The sequence below is a fragment of the Camarhynchus parvulus genome, chromosome 3 (assembly GCF_901933205.1).
Source record: "Camarhynchus parvulus chromosome 3, STF_HiC, whole genome shotgun sequence".
Taxonomy (NCBI): domain Eukaryota; kingdom Metazoa; phylum Chordata; class Aves; order Passeriformes; family Thraupidae; genus Camarhynchus; species Camarhynchus parvulus.
This window is the reverse complement of record NC_044573.1, coordinates 113087176-113107132: the sequence shown is the minus strand read 5'-3', so window position 1 is coordinate 113107132 and position 19957 is coordinate 113087176. Positions and strand designations below refer to the sequence as shown.

The following is a 19957-nucleotide window of genomic DNA, read 5'->3' as shown; positions in this document are numbered from 1 at the left end:
GCACTCAGAGGCGGAGCCTCACTGGGGCAGGGGCTCAGTCGGGGCAGGGATTCGTCAGGGGGAGGGACTTAATCCGGGGCGGGGCCTCTGTCGGGGCGTGGCCTCATCCGGGGGCGGGGCCTGCTCCCCGTGCCGTGCGCAGCCCGTCCTGTCCCAGCAGCCCCCGCGGGCCGCGCGGTGATGGCAGCGGCGGGCGCTGAGGAGCGGCGGGGGGCGGCGGGGCCGGAGCGCGCCCACAGCTCCGGTCCCGGTCCCGGCCCCGGCCCCGGCCCCCTGGGTTCGCTGCTCAGCCGCTTGCCGCTGGCGCCTGCCCCGGCCCCACGGCGCCGCACCGCCAGCCAGTGCAAGCCGGAGCCGCCGCTGCTGCGCACCAGCAAGCGGACTATCTACACGGCCGGGCGGCCGCCGTGGTACAGCGAGACCGGCGCGCCCGTAGATGAGGCCTTTGTCATCGGTGAGCGCTGGGACGGGGCCGGGGAGGGGATGGAGCCGGATCAGAAAGGAGATGGAGCCGAGAGCGGGCCGGGAGGGGATGGAGGCCGGACCGGGGCCGGGGCCGGGCTGCGGTCGGGAATCGCGGAACGAGGCCCCGAGGGACGGCCAGGGAGGGGCTGGGACCGGGCCGGAGGCGGATCTGGATCCGGGCCGTGACGGATCCGGGCCGGGGCGGTGCCCCCGCCGCTCCCCGCAGGCCTGTGCGGCGGCAGCGCCTCCGGCAAGACCACGGTGGCGACGCGGATCATCGAGGCGCTGGACGTGCCCTGGGTCGTGCTGCTCTCCATGGACTCCTTCTACAAGGTGCGGGACGGGGCCCGCGACAGCTTCGAGCCGGGCCGACACTCGCGGTTCCAGTGTGCCGCTGGGTGCTGCCGGTGCTCGGGGTGCGGCTCTGAGCAGGGCTGGGGTGCGGTGGATGCCAGCATGCTGAGCGGTGCCGGTGCCTGCAGGTGCTGGATGAGGGGCAGCAAGCGCTGGCAGCCCGCAGCGACTACAACTTCGACCACCCCGATGCCTTTGACTTCGAGCTGCTCGTCAATGTCCTGCGCAAGCTCAAGAAGGGCAAGAGCGTGAAGGTGCCGGTGTACGACTTCACCACACACAGCCGGCGCCGCGAGTGGGTGGGTGCCAGGGGCCGGGCTGCGCCTGGCTAGCAGGGTCTCGGGAAAGGGGAACACCTCTGGGCCCTGCAGGGCCTGGAAGGCTAAAGGGAGGGGCAGCTGGGGTCATCAGGGAGGGGGACTCATTCATGGGAGGCTGTGGGGGGATGTGCAGACAGGCCGGTGCAGATATGAGGGAAGGACTCAGTGTGGAGACGTGCTGGGAGGAGGCACTGAATAGAGGCTTGGGATCTAGAGCAAAGTTCGGGGTCTGTCCTGGCCTGGAGCATCATGCACAGGGATCAACTATGGCTCCAAGGCGTTGGATGCTGCAGGATGGTTATGGGGAGCCCCAGCACAGTGGTGAGACCCCAGGGGGGTCAGTGCCCTGTCTGTGTCAGTGTTGGTGCTGCTGTGGCATGTGAGAGAAACAGGACAAACCCAGCTGCTGTCTGCCTGCAGAAAACAGTGTATGGGGCCAACGTCATCGTGTTCGAAGGGATCCTGGCCTTCGCCAACAAGGAGCTGCTCAAGGTATCGCTGCCTCAGGTGGCCGCTGGCCCAGAGGGGATGATGTGCTGCAGCAGGACGGGCACTGGCCCTGGGTGCCTCTGCAGCGCTGCAGTGGGGGCTGTGGAGGGAGAGCTCACCGCGCTTGCTGGCAGAGCGCTGCGTGTCAGAGGCCTCAGGGGAGGTGATGCTGGGTGCCCCTGCGGGGTGGTGGAGGGGAGTAATGGGTGTGATGGGAGCTGCATAGGGGGTGCTCACCCCTCCCAGTTTTCCAGCTGCTGGACATGAAAGTGTTTGTGGACACGGACTCTGACATCCGCCTGGTGCGGCGGCTGCAGCGCGACATCATGGAGCGCGGGCGCGACGTGGCGGGGGTCATCAAGCAGTACAACAAGTTTGTGAAGCCAGCCTTCGAGCAGTACATCGAGCCCACCGTGCAGGTGGCCGACATCGTAGTGCCCAGGGGTGAGGCCAGAGCTGACCCTGGTGTGGGGAGCGGGTGCTGTGGGGCAGAGGTGGCTCAGCATCCGCCCCACCTGCCTCCTCTGCCCCACCCTCAGGTGGGGAAAACTTCGTGGCACTGGACCTCATCGTGCAGCATGTGCACAGCCAGCTGGAAAAGGTGAGCTGGGGCTGAGGAGGGGAAGGGTCCTGCATGCCGAGGGCAGGATGTGGCTGCACACAGACCTGTGCTCTGGGGGCACCTGGGGGGTGTTGGCATCACCTCTCTCTTCTCAAGAGGCCCCAGCGTGGTGCTTGGGGGAGCAGGTTGGTGAAGTGGGCACTGGGGAGGAGGTGGGGAGCTGGGCTGTGGTGGTGGCTGTGCTGGCCTGTGAGTGACTGACAGGGTGTCTGTCCTTCCTGTTCCCCTGCGCTGCGCCGGTGACCTCTGCACCACCAGCGGGAGATTACAGTCAGGTACGTGGGACCCACGGCTGCAGAGGAGCCTCTTCTGGGCTGAGGGGGCTGCTGGCGCCCACTGCGTTCCGAGTCCCTGCCGGCAGAGCTTTGCTGAGGTGCCTGAGCATAGCTGCTCCTCCCCAGAGCTGCAGGGGCTGTGCTCAGCTCCTCAGGGCCTGTCTGGCTGCAGCCCTGGGCTCTGTGTGACACACCTCACACTGTGGCTGCTGCATTTGGCCAGCTGCCTGCCCCGCTCGTGTCCCTGTCTGGAGCAGGGCTCCTGTCTTGGCTGCTGAGTTACCCTGAGCTGCTCACTTCTGTGGGAGAAGTGCCCTGCATGGTCCCTGTTGCTGGCACGTCATGTCCCCTTTGGGCAGGACAGCCCTTGTCCCTTGTGGTGACAGCCTGGTCCCAGGGTGCAGGGAATGTCCTGCCCTGCAGAGCTGCAGCTCCTGGTGCTGCAGAGGCTGCAGCAGCCGTGTGTGTGGTCTGGGAGGTTCACCCCAGTGGTTTTGGGCAGCCCAGCTCTGGGGTACCAGACTTGGGGCACTCTTCAGGATCCAGGGGAAGGCCAAGCACGGTGCTGACCTTTCAGAGGGGTTTTTTGGAGCCTTCCTTTGGCAGGGCCGTGTCCCTCCAAGGGCCCAGGGCTGTGAGCGTGTGTGTGCTGCCCAGCTCTGAGCACCTTCCTTCCTGCAGGGCAGCCCTGGCCTCGGCCCACCAAGGACAGCCCCTGCCCAAGACCCTGAGTGTCCTGGAGAGCACGCCACAGGTGCGGGGCATGCACACCATCATCAGGTACATCCCTGCCCTGGCCCTGCCCTGGCCTGCTCGCTGGCAGCACACCACAAGGCCTGGCACGAGTTTCTCCCCTTTGCCCTGGGGCTGCAGTCCTGGGGGTTGGCCTGGAGCAGAATGGCTGAATGGAGCTGGCCCTGGCCCCATGGGCACGTGGTGACCAGAGCTCTGCACATCTGCTTTGGGTGATTCCTGAGCCTCAGGCAGGCTTTTCCTACAGTGGGAGGGGACTGGTTGGCTCTTTCCGCACTGGAGCACAGGTGGAGCAGCTGGTGGCATGGAGCAAGATACCCCTTGCCCCTCTCCCAGGGCACTTGGTTTAGAGCTACCTTAGAGAAGGGACCTGGGCAGCTGCTTCTGTGACTTTGCCACTCTTGGTCTTTTCTTTCCCCTCTGATGCTCCTTTTTTCCAGGTGACAGTGGCATCAGTTAGCAAAGGGTGAAGGGCTGAGGCCTTTAGGACTATGGAGAGGTTCATTGGTTTTGCAGCTGCGGAACCTGGCAGCCCCAGGTGTGTTTCTCCACAGCAGAGAGGGGATTTTGAGCTCAGTCAGGTCCTCCTGTGGCACCTGTAGGTTTGGAAGGTGTCAGCTCATGTCCTTGTGAGAGACCTGGACAGGACTGAGTGCACTTGGAGTAAGCTTGCAGAGGATACCAAGTGGGGTGGGATGTGGATCTGCGGGAGAGCAGGAAGGCTCTGTAGAGGGGTTGGGACGCTCTGGATCAATGTGCTGAGACCAGCAGTGTGAGGGTCACCAAGGCCAAGTGCCAGGCCCTGCCCTTGGGTCACAACAGCCCCATGGAGCACTCCAGGACGGGGCAGAGAGGCTGGAAAGGCCATGGGAGTGTTAGTGGACAGTGGCTCAACAGGAGGGTGGGCAAGAGGCCAGTGGCACCTGGGCGTTGCCAGCTGGGCACTGCTGGGGCACCTCCAGTCCTGGGGACAGCTCTGGGCCCCTCCTGATAAGAGAGACATTGAGGGAGCATGTCCAGGGCAGGGAATGGAGCCCCAGGAGAGGCTGAGGGAGCTGGAAAGGGGCTCAGCCTGGAGAAAAGGAGGCTCAGGGTTCTCTATAGCTTCCTGACAGGAGGATGCAGCCAGGTGAGGGTCAGGCTCTGCTCCCATGGAAGAAGGGACAGGACAAGAGGAAGCTGCCTCAGGCTGCTCCAGAGGAGATTTAGGTTGGATATTGGGAGCAGTTTCTTCATGGAAAGGATTTTCCAGCCTCAGCACAGCTGCTCCAGGTGGTGATGGATTCCCCATCCCTGGTGGAATTTAGAAACCACGTGGATGTGGCACTTGAGGGTGTGGGCTGGTGGTGGCCTTGGCAGTGCTGGGGGAGCAGCTGAACTTGATCTCAAAGGGCTTTTCCAACCCAAACAATTTATGGTGTTCTGATACTCATGGCCACATCCAGGCTGGGCACCTCCTTTCCTTCTCCTGACTCCCTCCTGTGGAAGCACAGGCTCCAAGGCAGGTCCTGGCAGTAGAAGAGGTGATGTGGCACCTGAGGTGTGCCAGGCAGAGCCCTGTGCCAGTGCCCTGTCCCTCCCCCGGCCCGTGGCTCCACCTTTGTACCACAAGTGCTGGATGACCTTAATCCGTGAGGCTCAGGGCTGTGCTGGGCTGCCCTGGGCTGGCTCAGGCTTTGCTGGGTCTGCAGGGCTTTGGCACCTCTGGCCTCACGTGGCTGTGCTGATGCCATGCAGGCATGTCCAGCCCAGCCTCTCTGGGTGCCTGGACGTGCCCAGCCCAGCCTCTCTGGGTGCCTGCATGTACCCAGCCCAGCCTCTCTGGGTGTCTGCATGTGCCCAGCCCAGCCTCTCTGGGTGCCTGCATGTGCCCAGCCCAGCCCAGCCTCTCTGGGTGCCTGCATGTGCCCAGCCCAGCCTCTCTGGGTGCCTGCATGTGCCCAGCCCAGCCTCTCTGGGTGCCTGCATGTGCCCAGCCCAGCCTCTCTGGGTGTCTGCATGTGCCCAGCCCAGCCTCTCTGGGTGCCTGCATGTGCCCAGCCCAGCCTCTCTGGGTGCCTGCATGTGCCCAGCCCAGCCTCTCTGGGTGTCTGCATGTGCCCAGCCCAGCCCAGCCTCTCTGGGTGCCTGCATGTGCCCAGCCCAGCCCAGCCTCTCTGGGTGCCTGCATGTGCCCAGCCCAGCCTCTCTGGGTGCCTGCATGTGCCCAGCCCAGCCTCTCTGGGTGCCTACATGTGCCCAGCCCAGCCCAGCCTCTCTGGGTGCCTGCATGTGCCCAGCCCAGCCCAGCCTCTCTGGGTGCCTGCATGTCCAGCCCAGCCCAGCCTCTCTGGGTGCCTGCATGTGCCCAGCCCAGCCCAGCCTCTCTGGGTGCCTGCATGTGCCCAGCCCAGCCTCTCTGGGTGCCTGCATGTGCCCAGCCCAGCCCAGCCTCTCTGGGTGTCTGCATGTGCCCAGCCCAGCCCAGCCTCTCTGGGTGCCTGCATGTGTCCAGCCCAGCCTCTCTGGGTGCCTGCATGTGCCCAGCCCAGCCTCTCTGGGTGTCTGCATGTGCCCAGCCCAGCCCAGCCTCTCTGGGTGTCTGCATGTGCCCAGCCCAGCCTCTCTGGGTGCCTGCATGTGCCCAGCCCAGCCTCTCTGGGTGTCTGCATGTGCCCAGCCCAGCCTCTCTGGGTGCCTGCATGTGCCCAGCCCAGCCTCTCTGGGTGTCTGCATGTGCCCAGCCCAGCCTCTCTGGGTGCCTGCATGTGCCCAGCCCAGCCCAGCCTCTCTGGGTGTCTGCATGTGCCCAGCCCAGCCTCTCTGGGTGTCTGCATGTGCCCAGCCCAGCCTCTCTGGGTGCCTGGACGTGTCCAGCCCAGCACCACTGCAGAGCTGTGAGCCAGGGTTCTGCTCCCTCCTTGTCCTGTCTGGTGCTTCCCAGTGCAGCTCTCTGGGGTGCCAGTCCTGCATGCTGGCCAGCACCATTCCTTGGGGTTCCACACCAGAGGCTCCTCAGGCTCCACCTGTCTGTCCATCTGTCCATCTGTCTGCTGGGAGGGTGTTAGTGGCAGCATCGTGGCACATCAGGCTGGCATCTGGGGGAAACACTTTCTAGAGCAATTTTCTGCTGTTGTGGAGAGACAGAAACTGACAATGAGTCCCACACTGGAATAGCTGCACAGTTGGAGTCATGGGGCTGAGAATAGATGGAGTGTGAAGGATGCAGTGTCAGGATGAGGAGGACAGGTATCCCTTGCCAGAGGGCACATTACATGAGATACTGGGCAGGAGTTCCTCCAGGAGGATGGTGAGGGTCTGCCACAGGCTGCCCAGGTAGCTGGCTGCCCCGAGGGCAGGCTGGACAGGCTTTGGGGGAGCCTGCTCTAATAGAAGGTGCAGCTGCCCATGGCAGGGCGATGGGGCAAGGTGACCTTTAAGGTCCCTCCCAACACAAACCATTCTGGGATTCTGTAGCCCATTCATGCCCAGATTTCCTGGTGCCTGGCTCTGCCAGCTGGCTCTCAGCTGCAGACAGTGCAGTTCATGCACAGAGCTGATGCTGTGATCAGGCCCCAGGCAGATGCTCCTGGTCCCTCTGTCATCTCCTGAGCATGCTGGGGGAGGCTGAGGTTGTCAGCAGTGCCAGCTGCAGTGCTGCCATGCCCAGCTGCAGGCTCCCAGTGTGCTGCAGTGTGCTGAGGTTCATCTGCCTCCTCTATGGATAGGAGCAGTGTGTTTCCTCAGGCTTCAGCCAGGCAGCGGTGCCGTGGGGTGAGGGGGCTGCCCTGGGGACAGCGATGTCCCCTTTGGCAGTGCTCTGCCAGCTCAGGGGGTGGGATGGTGGCACTGATGGGCCCTGGTCACCTGCTGCTGCGCAGCATGTGCGGGCTGCCCTCCCTGGAACAGCCTTGCACTGTCCTGCTTGTGCCCTGGGCAGGGAGAAGCTTCGTGGTTGTGTCTGCCCTGGGGTTCCCCAGGGGTTCCCCATCCCCAGAGGAACCTCTGCAGGAGCAGTGTGGGGCCTGTCCCACCCAGCCAGGGGCCAGCACAGCCGGGCTGGCTCCCACTGGGGACAGCTGGGACAGGACAGGACAGGCTGCAGGGGAGGCAGGGAGGGCTCTGCTCGGGGTCCCACTGGGGACAGCTGGGACAGGACAGGACAGGCTGCAGGGGGCTCTGGCTCGTGCTGCTCCTGGGCTGCTGTGGGTGGGTGTGTGGGTGCAGCCCACCTGGGAGTGCTTGCTGACAGCTCATGCTGGGAGCTGTAGGCAGGGTCTTCCAGACCAGAACTGGGTTTTTTTCCTTCCCTGGGGCTGCTGGCTGTGCCCAGGGGTTTGGGAATGTGTGTATGCTGTGGTCACTGCAGATGCTCAGCTGTGAGTGACCCTGGAAGGGCTGCAGGAGCACACGAGGATAGCAGTGACTGCTCGTCCTCCAAACGCCTCAGTGGGGCTGTGTGTCATCCACCGAGGTGTAAGAAATCGCAGATGATGTCTTAAAATACAGAGTAAAAATATTCAATATCCTTCTGCCTCTTCAGGAGTGTTGCCAGCTCCACTTCTTCCATCTGGGAACGGGCAGGTGTCTGTGGCACTTCTTTGTCCTCATGTTCCCCACGAGGCTGGTGGCCAGGGTGCTCCCAGTAGGAAAAGTTAATTTACTTTCCCTCTGCTCTGGGGTTAGTGTCCTGCTTGCAGGGCTGGCTCTGCCCCTCCTGGGGGAGGGGAGAGGTTTCCTGGGCATTGCAGCCCCATGGCAGCTTTGTTCTGGTTTGTGTTTGTTTTACATCTTGGTGCCTTCAGTACATCAGAGCTGTGAAAAGGGCACACGATGGCATTTCAGAGTCATCTGGTTCTTAGCAGTGCTTTATCTCTGACTTGGGATGTAGAGGGGAGAGCTGGGGACATGTTCAACTCCTTTCTGTCACCCAGCATGCTCAGCCATGGTGCACTATGTCCCCTTCCACAGCGGGGTTCTATCCTATCCTGGCTCTGCTCCTGTTGTGCCCTGGGCTCCCCAGCACTCACCCACTGCTCCTGAGCTTGTGCTGCCCAGGACCAATGGTCCTGCCTGAGCTGTCCCTACTCCCCATTCTCTCCCTGCTCTCTCTGATGGCTCAAAGTGGTGTTGCACCTCCCTCCAGGGTAGCTAAGCCACTCTCTTGCCTCTGTAGTCCTGTCTGAGACAGAAGCTGGGGTGTCAGTGAGCCCCACAGTGCTGGTGATCACTGACTGTGTCACTCCAGGAGTGCTGTGGCTCCCACAGCCTGGGGCTGCTGTCCATGCTCGTTGGCCCCTGCAGCCCCACGTGTGGTCTGCAGGGGATGGCAGGGGCTCTGTTCCCACCTCACTTGTGTCATCCCTCCCAGGAACAAGGACACGACCAGGGACGAGTTTATCTTCTACTCCAAGCGCCTGATGCGGCTGCTGATCGAACATGCCTTGTCCTTCCTGCCCCTGAAGGTGAGTGCCCACTCCTGGGTGCAGCCCCAGCCCCAGCCCAGTTCCCCTCTGGGTGCCCCCTTGATGGGGGTCTGGCTGCCCCCCACTCTGTGCTCCCCTCCCTGCAGTCGGTCACGGTGGAGACGCCCCAGGGCACCACGTACGAGGGGAAGCGGTTCCACAGGCAGCGGGTGAGACGCGACCCCGGCTCCTGCTCCCCGGGAGAGCACAGCTCCTGGCTCAGCATGCGCCAGGAGCACCCAGCACGTGTCCCTGCCCCTTTCCCAGATCACGGGCGTGTCCATCCTGCGGGCAGGTGAGACCATGGAGCAGGCCCTGACCGCCGTCTGCAAGGACATCCGCCTGGGCAAGATCCTCATCCAGACCAACCTGGACACGGGGGAGCCCGAGGTGAGTCCTGCTGCAGCCTGGCACACACAGCCGAGCACTGCAGGCACGTCACCAACCCTTCCCTCCCTCGCCAGCTGCACTACCTGCGCCTGCCCAAGGAGATCAGCGAGGACTACGTGATCCTCATGGACAGCACGGTGTCCACGGGGGCCGCGGCCATGATGGCCGTGCGCGTGCTGCTGGTGAGGCCGGGCCCGGGCTGGGGCAGGGATCCTCTGTGCCCGCCGGGCTCTCACAGCTCCCTGTGCCGCAGGACCACGACGTGCAGGAGGACAGGATCTTCCTGCTGTCGCTGCTGATGGCGGAGATGGGGGTGCACTCAGTGGCCTACGCCTTTCCCCGCGTCCACATCATCACCACTGCCGTGGACAAGCGGGTCAACGAGGAGTTCCACATCATCCCGGGCATCGGTGAGGAGGCCAGGGTGTGCTGTACCTCTGGCTGGGGCCAGCAGCCCTGGGGGCAGCCTTGCAGCCACACCAGAGGGACGCTGGTGGGGCTGGCGCTGCTGCCCCTTCACTCTGTCTCTTTGTCTGCCAGGTAACTTTGGAGACAGATACTTTGGCACCGATGGCCCCTCGGCCTGGTGTGACAGCGACAGCGTGGACTGCTGAGCTGGCCGGCCACAGGACCAGGGGCTGGGCCGGCTGCAGGGCTGGCCTCCATCCCTGCCCCCAGGAGAGGCCCTGAGCTGCAGCCGTGCCCACCTGCCAGCCCCTGGCTCTCCGGACCTGCACGACAAGCCCCTGCTGCTGGTCTCCCTCTGCCCCCAAGGACCAATCCTCCCCAGGGAGGCAGACAAGAGAGGGATGGCCTCTCCTGCGGACCACGGAGAGGGGATATTTAGGGACATTCCTTGCTCCCAGAGCCCTGCCTCTGAGCCTGGGCCAGCCATGCCTACAGAGGGAGAGTTGCCCTCCCCGCGGCTGTGCCTGAGGGGGTCCTCACCTTCTACCCAGGGGAACAGGGGGCTGGGGTCCAGTCCAGGCGAGCTCCATGCCTGGAATCCGTATTTATTTGTATTTATTGTGGGTGGCCCCCGGCTCCAGCGGGACCCTCTGACATCAGGGACTGGACCTCACGGATCCACCCCGTCCCTGCCAATCCACACTCCATCCCTGGCCCCGGGAGCTGGGGGTCGGCATGGGGCTGCCTTCCCGGTGCTGTCCCACCCCGGTGCGCAGAGTGCTGCTGGTGCCCAGGGAGTGCTGAGGTGTCCCCGGTGCTGCCCTTGTTGCTCAGGTTCTTTTTCCAAAGGGCAGCGGCAGCCTTGCCCCCCCTCGCCCCCGCCACCGGCGGCAGCAGGAAGGTCCGGGGCCGGGGATCTGTCCCGGGCCCGGCCGTGCCGCCACCCCCCCTCGCCGCCGTTTTGTACCAATAAAGGAGCAGCGCGATGCCCGTGTGCCGCCTCCTGCTGCCGCCGGACCAGGGCCGGGCGGGGCGGGCTGGCCCTGGGGCCGGGCGGGCCGTGCCCCGTACCGGGTGTCACCGGGACAGACTGTACCCTGTACCGGGCCGGGCCGTGCCCCGTACCGCGTGTCACCGGGCTGGGCTGTGGTCTGTACCGGGCGGGCCGTGCCCCGTACCGGGTGTCACCGGGCTGGGCTGTGGTCTGTACCGGGTGTCGCCGGGCCGTGCCCCGTACCGGGTGTCACCGGGACAGCCTGTACCCTGTACCGGGCGGGCCGTGTCCTGTACCGGGTCGCGGGCGGCGCCTGCGCAGAGCGGCGGCGGAAGCGGCGGCGGGCAGGCCCGTGGCGGCGGGCAGGCCCGTGGCGGCGGGGCAGGCCCGTGGCGGTCGCTGCCGCATCCCGTCCGACCCCGCGACCCTCGGCGCGGCCATGGCGGAGCCCCCGCGGCCGCAGCGGAAGCTGTCCCGGGTCGGGGAGAGCCTGTACCGCGTGCTGGGGCTGCAGAAGGGCAGCTCCCCTGAGGAGATCAAGAAGGCCTATCGGTACGGGGGGGTCCGCGGGGCCATCCCGCCAGCGCGGTCGGGATCTCGCCCGGACGGTCCCGGTCCCGTCCCGGCGGCCAGGGTCGGTTCCGGGGAGCGAGTCTGTGACCCCATGCCGGGGATCCTGCGGGGGTGTGGGCTGTCCGGGGAGCGGGGCTGTGAGCCCGTACCGGGGATCCTGCGGGGGTGTGGGCTGTCCCGGGCAGCGGGGATGTGACCCCGTGCCGGAGGTCCCGGCTCCATCATGGAGGAGCGGGGCTGTGAGCCCGTACCGGGGGTCCTGCAGGCTGTGGGCTGTCCGGGGAGCGAGGCTGTGACCCCATGCCGGGGGTCCTGCGGGGCTGTGGGCTGTCCCGGACAGAGGGGATGTGACCCCAGGCCAGGGGTCCCAGCTCCATCGCGGGAGTGCAGGCTGTCCCAGGCAGAAGGGCTGTGAGCCCGTGCGGGGTTCTTGTGTGGGTGCGGGCTGGCCAGGCACCAGGGCTGTGAGCCAATACCGGGGGTCCTGGCTCCATGTGGGGGTGCGGGCTGTCCGGGGAGCGAGGCTGTGACCCCGTGCCGGGGGTCCCAGCTCCATCACGGCGATGCAGGCTGTCCGGGCAGAGGGCCTGTGACCCCATGCCGTGGGTCCTGGCTCCATGCATGGTGTGGGCTGTCCCGGACAGAGGAGATGTGAGCCCGTGCCGGGGGTCCCAGCTCCATCACAGGGATGGAAGCTGTCTGGGCAGCGGGGCTGTGACTCCATGCGGCGGTCCTGTGGGGCTGTGGGCTGTCCCAGGCGGTGGGGCTGTGACTCCATGGCGGGGGTCCTGTGGGGCTGTGGGCTGTCCCAGGTGGTGGGGCTGTGACTCCATGCCGGGGGTCCCCCCGCTGCACCCACAGGAAGCTGGCTCTCAAGTACCATCCCGACAAGAACCCCGATGACCCAGCGGCAGCCGAGCGCTTCAAGGAGATCAACAGCGCCCACGCCACGCTCAGCGACGCAGACAAGCGCCGCCTGTACGACCAGTACGGCTCCCTTGGCCTCTACGTGGCCGAGCAGTTCGGCGACGATGCTGTCCGGCACTACTTCCTCATGTCCAAGTGGTGGTTCCAGGTGAGCCCGGTGTCCCTGGGGCTGGCTGGTAGGGCTGGCAGGTCGGGTGAGCTCAGGGGTTTGTCCTGCTGGCAGGCTGGTGTTGGACTGGGCTCTCAGGGCTGGTGTGATGGGTCAGGGACTTGGGTGAGCTCACAGCACGTCTGTCCCTGATGCAGGCGCTGGTGCTGTGCTGTGGGGCCCTCACCTGCTGCTGCTGCTGCTGCTGCTGCTTCTTCTGCTGTGGGACGTGCTGCCAGCCCAAGGAGGATGAGTCCTACAAGTACGTGGACCCCAAGGACCTGGAGGCACAGATGCAGGCAGAGGACAGTGGTGAGTCCGGCAGGAGCCTGGCAGCTGGGAGCGCCTGTGTTTGCTTTGTGGGGGCTCTGGAGTCTTCCATGTCCCATCTTGTGTGGGGGACAGAGCTCTGGCTCAGGCCTTGAGTTGGTTTTAGCCGCAGCTCCTACTTCCAGCCAGCCCTTGGTGTTTCCTGTGTGGGCCAGGGCTGGTGACAGTGACAGAGGGAGCCCCCGCATGGGCCATGGGTGCACCTTCTCCTTCTCTCTGGACAAAGGCCCCCTGAACAGGCCTGGAGCTTAGAGACCCTTTGGGGCACAGAGCACGGGAAGAGCGGCTGTGCTCCGGGCCAGATGCGTTCCTGACAGTGACCATACTGGTGTCAGTGGGGCTGGGTGACTCCTGCAGGTTCCCTTGGGGTTGGGGCACTCTGCAGTGGCCAGGGGTGTGGGGGCTTTGGGCTGTGGGAGCCCTCGAGGCAATGCTGTGGCATTCCTGTTCACTGGCACCACAGGCTGGGGCTGAGGCACTGATGTGCAGCTTTCCTTTGCAGATCCTCCGGGCCCTGTGGTAGCACAGCCCCTGCCTGCCAGCACGGAGCCGCTGCCAGCCAGCGCCAGGAGCGATGCCTGAGGCCGGCCGCACCCCGCCGGCTCCCCAGCGCTGGGCAGGGATCCTCCTCCCTTGGGACTGTCACTTTCTGGGACCACGGTCCCGCTCCCCGGGCTGCCTCATCAGCTCGGGAGGGATAGAATCTCAGGTTAATTTGGCCAGCATCAATGCACAGGCTCCTGGGCCCCCGCTCGAGCTCCAGGGCAATGCCCCTGTGTCCAGCACTGGTGGTGGCAGTGGCCTGGAGCCCGAGCTGCCGTGGCCCCTCGAGTGCCTTGCCCGTGCCCAGGTCAGGCACCGAGCACCAGGCACGAGCAGAGATGCTCCAGGCCGAGCTCTGTAGCTCTCTGTCCGAGACCATTAGCACTGTAACCTCGGGGCTGGGCTGAGCCCGCCCCTCCTGCAGCCCTCCCGACGGGTGCTGGGTGCCAAACGCTGCTGTGGGCTTGGGGTGCTCCTGCGTGTACCCCTTTCCTCTGCCCTCTGGGTTTGTCTGGGTTTTGTGGGCACCATTAAAGGCCGACGGGAGGGGAGCGTGTGTGTGTGCCTGGGCTCTGTCCAGGGCAGCAGGATGTGCCTCTGCCTGGTGGTTTCCATGCTGGGGCCATGCTCATGGATCCTGCGGGGTGCTGGACTAACCGGGGTGTGGAGTGGCCATGTCGAGTGGAGTGAATGTCACCTGTCTCCTGTCACCCACCCGCTGCCACTCTCTGTGCCCTGCTGCTGGCTCCCGCAGGCTCTGCTCTCCCCACTCCTGCTGCTGCAGTCCCGGAGCCGTGCTCCCACTGCCGCCAGCGCCCCTGCTCCTGCCTCGCTCCCTGCGGAGGGCCGGCACTGGCAGGGGTGGCACCGAGGGGGCACGGGCAGCCGTTTGCTCGTTCTTCCCATCTCTGGTCGGTCACTGCCTCTGCCCGCGGCTGCATGGGCTCTGCCTCACTCTCTAAATATAGCCAGGGTGCCAGGGCGAGTGAGGATGGGGTGTCCTGGCACCAGCCCCTCTGCCCTGCTCTTCCGTGGGGCTGGCACGGTGGGATCTGCGGGACCCCAGCCTCCCGCAGCCCTGCTGCCTGCAGAGCGGGGCACGTTCTCCTCAGCGTGACTGCCAGCCCTGCAGCCCCCGCACCAGCCAGCCCTGGTCCCCCGGGCCTCGGCCGCTCCTCCTCCCGGGCAGGGATCAGCGGGTCCCGGAACGCAGCCGGTGCCGGGACCAGCCGGTCCCGAGGGAGGGCAGGAGCGGTGACTCAGTGTCACCCGACGCCGCCGACAGCTGCGGCCCCGGCGGGGCGGGGGCGGCTAAAATTAGCGCCGGGGGCCGGTGCCGGGGCCGAAACAAAGCGGGCACCGGGCGGCCGGAGTGGAGCCGCGGGACAGAGCCGGGTCGGGCCGGGCCGGGCCGGGACCGCGGCCATGAACTTCGCGGTAGGGCTGAAGCCGCTTCTGGCGGAGGCGCGGAGCATGGAGAGCCTGGAGAAGCAGCTCATCTGCCCCATCTGCCTGGAGATGTTCTCCAAGCCCGTGGTCATCCTGCCCTGCCAGCACAACCTCTGCCGCAAGTGCGCCAACGACGTTTTCCAGGTGGGAACCGCGGTGGGGCGGGGGGAGGCACCGGGACCGGCCCCGTTATCCCGGGATCCCCGGCCAGCGGGACGGAGGGGCGGGCGGCGCCAGGAGCACCGGGATCCTCTTCACGGGGGAGCCTGGTCTGGCGCTGGCGCCGGGAATCCCGGCCCCGGGAGCAGCCGCGGGGAGCTCCGGTGGGCTGCGCTCGGTGCCGCTCCCGGCTGGCGGGGACGGTGAACGGGAAGCAGGGGCTGTGTGTGAGCCCTGGTTTGTGCCCACACCCGTGGCCGTGCTCTTGCCCGTCTCCATCTCTGTCTCCGTGCCCGTACCCGGGTCCGTGCCGGGGGCTGTGGGGCGCAGATCCGGGGGTGGGAGGTGCCGGGGGTGCGGGGGGTGCGGGGTGCCGGGGGATGCGGGGGGTGCGGGGTGCCGGGGGTGCGGGGGATGCGGGATGCCGCCGCCGTGACCCCCCGCGTCCCCCCCAGGCCTCCAACCCGCTGTGGCAGTCGCGGGGCTCCAGCGCGGTGCCGTCGGGCGGGCGGTTCCGGTGCCCGTCCTGCCGGCACGAGGTGGTGCTGGACCGGCACGGGGTGTACGGATTGCAGCGGAACCTGCTCGTGGAGAACATCATCGACATCTACAAGCAGGAGTCGGCCCGGTCCGAAGCCGCGGGGACCCCGGGACCGGGCGGGGGCGGCGAGCCCACCGAGAGGGCTGGGGTGGGATCCCAACGGGACCTGGGGAGTCATGGGGACCGTACAGGGCCAGGGAATATCCCTGGGGCCGCGGCTGTCTCCAGGGAAAGAGTGTCCATGGGGCTGAAGGGTCCCTGGGAGCCAGAGGCGTCTCTAGGGCTGGGCAGGACCCGGGGCTGGTTCTGTCTTGGAAGCTGGGGTGTCTCTGAAGCCGGGGTGTCTCTGGGGGCCGGGGTGTCTCTGAAGCCGGGGTGTCTCTGGGGGCCGGGGTGTCTCCCTGACACCCCAACCCCTGCAGACCCCTTCATGCCAAGGCTGAGCAGCACCTCATGTGCGAGGAGCACGAGGATGAGCGGATCAACATCTACTGCCTGCGCTGCGAGGCGCCCACCTGCTCCCTGTGCAAAGTGTTCGGGGCGCACAAGGACTGCGAGGTGGCCCCGCTGCCGGCCGTCTACCAGCGACAGAAGGTGGGGGGCCCCGGGGGTGTCGGGGGGCCGGGGGTACCCCCACAGCCACCCTCATGCCCAGCCTCACTCCCAGAGCGAGCTCAGCGATGGCATCGCCATGCTGGTGGCGGGGAACGACCGGATCCAGGCCATCATCACGCAGATGGAGGAGATCTGCCACACCATCGAGGTGGGCACCGAGGGCTCCAGCGGAGGGAGGCGGTGGCACTGGGAGTGCCCATCCCTGGGGCTGTGCCGGGGCACACGGAGCAGCCCTGCCTGCGGACAGTGCCAGAGGAGGGAGGCGGTGGCGCTGGCAGTGCCCAGCCCGGGGCTGTGCCGGGGCACACGGAGCAGCCCTGCCTGCGGGCAGTGCCAGAGGAGGGAGGCGGTGGCGCTGGCAGTGCCCAGCCCGGGGCTGTGCCGGGGCACACGGAGCAGCCCCTGCCTGCGGGCAGTGCCAGAGGAGGGAGGCGGTGGCGCTGGCAGTGCCCAGCCCGGGGCTGTGCCGGGGCACACGGAGCAGCCCTGCCTGCGGGCAGTGCCAGAGGAGGGAGGCGGTGGCGCTGGCAGTGCCCAGCCCGGGGCTGTGCCGGGGCACACGGAGCAGCCCTGCCTGCGGGCAGTGCCAGAGGAGGGAGGCGGTGGCACTGGGAGTGCCCAGCCCGGGGCTGTGCCGGGGCACACGGAGCAGCCCCGGCCCGTCCCGCAGGAGAACGGCAGGCGGCAGAAGCAGCACCTGGGGCTGCGCTTCGACGCGCTCTACGGCATCCTGGAGGAGCGCAAGAAGGAGCTGCTGCAGAGCATCGCCGCCGAGCAGGAGGCCAAGCTGCAGCGGGTCCGCGGGCTCATCCGCCAGTACGGAGACCACCTGGAGGCCTCCTCCAAGCTGGTGGAGTCAGCCATCCAGGCCATGGAGGAGCCCCAGATGGCCGTGTACCTGCAGGTCCTGCCGGGGCACAGGGGGGCTGGGACTGCCCTGGGGCAGGGCGCTGGTGCCGTGGTTCCCTGAGGGGCGTGGGGCTGCTCACAGGGGGCTGTGCTCACCCAAACGGATCTGTGGATGCCCCTGGGATGTGCGGGGGTGGACCTGTGCCGGGGGTGATGTCTAGAAGACACTGATCCCTCCTCGTTTTCCTTCGCAGCACTCCAAGGAACTCCTGAAAAAGTGAGTGGGGGACAATGAGGGGAAAAGACCCTTGGCTGGAAAAGGCCCTGCAGCTCCCGGGGTGCCTCTGCCCTGCAGGATCACAGACATGTCCAAGGCATCAATGAGCAGCCGCCCTGAGCCCGGCTACGAGAACATGGACCACTTCTCCATCAACGTGGACTACGTGGCTGAGATGCTGAGGACCATCGAGTTCCAGCCAGGTGCCTGCACTGGGGAAATGGCTGTGCTGTCCCCAGGGGCAGTGGGGCTGCCCGGGGTGCCCAGAGCCCCAGGCAGAGCCCCCTCCCCACATGCCCTGTGTGGGGATGTGACCCCCACCTGCAGCCCCACGCAGGGGCCCTGGAGGGTCAGTCCTGCCCCAGGCTCTCCCTGGTTCCCACACTGGGCTGCTCACGTTCCTCCTGGGAACCCCCTGGAGTGTCCTGGGGTGTCCCATAATGCGGGAGGGAGGGAAGGTCCCACCTGAGCTGTTCCCTGCCCACAGAGCCCCTGGGTGAGGATGAGGGGGATGGACCTGGGGACAGCAGTGAGGCTGCAGCGGACGAGGACAGGCTGGACAGCCTGGAGGTGCCCGAGGCTGCTGAAGGTGAGTGCCTGCCATGACTGCCCAGAGCCGTGTCCAGGGTCAGCCTTTGGCTGTGCCATGGCTCACGTGTGGCAGCAGCGTCCTTCAGGGTGCTGGGACATCCCTGCCTCGATCTTGTCCCTCTCTCCCTCTGCAGATGTGGGGCCGAGGCAGAAGCCAGCGAGCTCTCCCCATGGTGAGACCCTCGTGGGGAGTGAGATGGGCACGGCCATGGGGTGCTGTGGGGCAGAGGAGACCTCCTGGGAGCGGGGATGGGAGCATGGAGGGGCAGGTCACACCCCAGGCTCCCCCAGGCCATCCCTGTCTCCCTGCTGCAGGGAGTGGGAAGGGAGTCCCGGGGTCACAGGGCTCAGGCTGCTTTTCTGCACAGGTCAGCACTGAAGTGAAGCCGTGGGGTAAGGCTGGCATGCCCTCAGCTCTGTCCATCCCTGTCACCCTGCCCTGGCTGTCCCTGTCACCCTGCCCTGGCTGTGGCCATCCCCGCACCCTCAGGCGAGCTCCATCCCCGCTGCTGGAATTCCCCCGATGGGCGCCGCCCCTGTCCAACATTAAAAGTGTGTGAGGACCCGTTCTGCCGTGTGCTGTGTGCGTGGGCTGGAGGCGAGGGCAGCCCCTGCCTCATCGCCCCAGCAGTGCCCCCCGGGCCTCAGGCAGGAAGCTGAGGCCCCGGAGCCCCGGTGCAAGGCCTCAGGCAGGGGGCTGAGGCCCCGGAGCCCCGGTGCAAGGCCTCAGGCAGGGGGCTGAGGCCCCGGGCCCCGTGAGTGGGGCTCTGCCCTGCCCACAGCCCCTGCGGGGGGGCGGGGACCCTCCGGTGCCCCTTCCCGCCAGCCCCGCCCGGTGCCCGCAGCAGATGGGCCCGGAGCAGACACGGGCGGGATGGGATGGGGTGGGATGGGATGGGATGGGATGGGATGGGATGGGATGGGATGGGATGGGATGGGATGGGATGGGATGGGATGGGCCGGGAGCAGACACGGGCGGGATGGGCCGGGAGCAGACATGGCCGGGATGGGATGAACCGGGAGCAGACACGGGCGGGATGGGCCGGGAGCAGACATGGCCGGGATGGGATGAACCGGGGAGCAGACACGGGCGGGATGGGCCGGGAGCAGACATGGCCGGGATGGGATGAACCGGGAGCAGACACGGGCGGGATGAGCCGGCTGGGTACACACGGAGCCACCGCAGCGCTGCCCCGGGGCCGCTCCCCCGGGAGCCGCGGCTGCGTCACCGCCGGCCCGGCCGCCGAGGCGGCAGCGCGGCTGATGATGCACACGGCCAGCGGTCCCGGGATGGTGATGCACACGGCCAGGGGTCCCGGGATGATGCACACGGCCAGGGGTCCCGGGATGGTGATGCACACGGCCAGGGGTCCCGGGATGATGCACACAGCCAGGGGTCCCGGGATGGTGATGCACACGGCCAGGGGTCCCGGGATGATGCACATGGCCAAGGGTCCCGGGATGATGCACACAGCCAGGGGTCCCGGGCTGGGGTCCCCGCAGCCACACCGTGCCCAGCCTGGGGACAGCAGGGGCTGAGCCCTGCAGACCCGCAGACCGCGGCCCTGGGTGGGGTGCGGGGTCCCGGAGGACGGGTGGCACAGAGGTGGCACAGGGGACAGCTCTGCTCTCCGTGTCCCCGAGGTGGCACAGGGGACAGCTCTGCTCTCCGTGTCCCCAAGGTGGCACAGAGGACAGCTCTGCTCTCCGTGTCCCCGGGCTGTCACCCCAAGCCCAGCTCCAGCCCAGCTGCTCCTTCACCCACCAGCACCATGCCCGGGAGGGCTTGGGGGATCCCTTGGGGGATCTCTGGGCAGCAGGAGGGGCTGTGGCTGCCCCGTGCCCTCCCCAGCCCTTCCTGGATGCAGCATTTGCCTTCCCCCCCCGCTCAGGGATGCTCCCTTGTGGTTGTCACCCTGCAGAGGTGACTGAGAGGGACACCCCAGCACTCACAGCCCCTCAGGTGGGTGCCACGGGAGCCTTCCCAGTGCCTGAGAGGCCTCAGGAGAGCCCCAGCATAATTCTCTTCTGTTTTGGGCAATTTTCTCCCTTGTGCTTTGTGTCCAGATGCTCAGCCCCTGTCACTGCCCCCCCAAACCCCCTGGGATTTGCTGACTCCTGTTTGTCCAGTTAAAGTGTCCCCCCTCCTGAGATCCCAGGAGTGAAATCTCTGTGCACTGAGCATGCATTCTAACACATTCTAGCACATTCCAGCACACAGTCTGCTCCAGCTGCTGTTCAAGGGACAAGAAGCATCATTATTTCTCTTTATCCTTCTCCCTAACTGTGCTTCCAAAGGCCTTTTTCTCCACAAGGAGCATAATGCTAACATTCCTGAAGAATATTTTTTCACTTTCCCCCACAAACACAGGTGGGTTTTCCCCCTGCTGTGGTCACTTACCCAATTATATGCCCCATCCATGGAATTTTGTCGATTTTAT

The 19957-nt window shown here is 66.3% G+C and overlaps 3 protein-coding genes across 4 annotated transcripts; all 3 read left to right on the top strand.

The window, feature by feature from the left end:
- The first annotated feature begins 322 nt into the window (after positions 1-322).
- LOC115902689 (uridine-cytidine kinase-like 1) lies at positions 323-10507 on the top strand. 2 transcript variants are annotated; one of them, XM_030946387.1, is made up of 14 exons: positions 323-454; positions 692-798; positions 948-1118; positions 1560-1631; positions 1883-2072; positions 2168-2229; positions 2509-2525; positions 3207-3305; positions 8629-8722; positions 8830-8892; positions 8990-9112; positions 9187-9294; positions 9366-9522; positions 9653-10507. In XM_030946387.1, the coding sequence occupies exons 2-14, from the start codon at positions 781-783 to the stop codon at positions 9724-9726; spliced, it is 1248 nt and encodes a 415-aa protein (XP_030802247.1). In that variant the 5' UTR covers positions 323-454; positions 692-780; the 3' UTR covers positions 9727-10507. The 2 variants fall into 2 exon arrangements, with proteins under 2 accessions (XP_030802247.1, XP_030802248.1); XM_030946388.1 differs by having other exon boundaries at positions 948-1073; positions 9653-9791.
- A 358-nt stretch (positions 10508-10865) lies between these two features.
- DNAJC5G (DnaJ heat shock protein family (Hsp40) member C5 gamma) lies at positions 10866-13133 on the top strand. Its single transcript, XM_030945178.1, has 4 exons — positions 10866-11066; positions 11949-12162; positions 12321-12474; positions 12995-13133. Exons 1-4 carry the CDS (start codon positions 10954-10956, stop codon positions 13072-13074), a joined length of 561 nt encoding a protein of 186 aa, XP_030801038.1. The 5' UTR covers positions 10866-10953; the 3' UTR covers positions 13075-13133.
- A 592-nt stretch (positions 13134-13725) lies between these two features.
- Positions 13726-18071, top strand: TRIM54 (tripartite motif containing 54). The gene is made up of 10 exons (XM_030945177.1): positions 13726-14628; positions 15099-15271; positions 15607-15778; positions 15852-15947; positions 16470-16703; positions 16903-16925; positions 17004-17128; positions 17413-17514; positions 17651-17689; positions 17885-18071. Exons 1-10 carry the CDS (start codon positions 13726-13728, stop codon positions 17893-17895), a joined length of 1878 nt encoding a protein of 625 aa, XP_030801037.1. The 3' UTR covers positions 17896-18071.
- Positions 18072-19957: the final 1886 nt, after the last annotated feature.

Bases quoted from the DNA above. Each gene is read 5' to 3' on its own strand.
- TRIM54 (XM_030945177.1), top strand. From the start codon at position 13,726: ATGTCACCTGTCTCCTGTCACCCACCCGCTGCCACTCTCTGTGCCCTG. The intron at 15,948-16,469 runs GTGGGCACCGAG...CCCGTCCCGCAG, and splicing joins AGATCTGCCACACCATCGAG to GAGAACGGCAGGCGGCAGAA. The intron at 16,704-16,902 runs GTCCTGCCGGGG...TTTCCTTCGCAG, and splicing joins AGATGGCCGTGTACCTGCAG to CACTCCAAGGAACTCCTGAA.
- LOC115902689 (XM_030946387.1), top strand. The intron at 8,723-8,829 runs GTGAGTGCCCAC...CCCTCCCTGCAG, and splicing joins TGTCCTTCCTGCCCCTGAAG to TCGGTCACGGTGGAGACGCC. The intron at 9,295-9,365 runs GTGAGGCCGGGC...CCTGTGCCGCAG, and splicing joins TGGCCGTGCGCGTGCTGCTG to GACCACGACGTGCAGGAGGA.
- DNAJC5G (XM_030945178.1), top strand. From the start codon at position 10,954: ATGGCGGAGCCCCCGCGGCCGCAGCGGAAGCTGTCCCGGGTCGGGGAG. The intron at 11,067-11,948 runs GTACGGGGGGGT...CTGCACCCACAG, and splicing joins GAGATCAAGAAGGCCTATCG to GAAGCTGGCTCTCAAGTACC. The intron at 12,163-12,320 runs GTGAGCCCGGTG...TCCCTGATGCAG, and splicing joins TGTCCAAGTGGTGGTTCCAG to GCGCTGGTGCTGTGCTGTGG.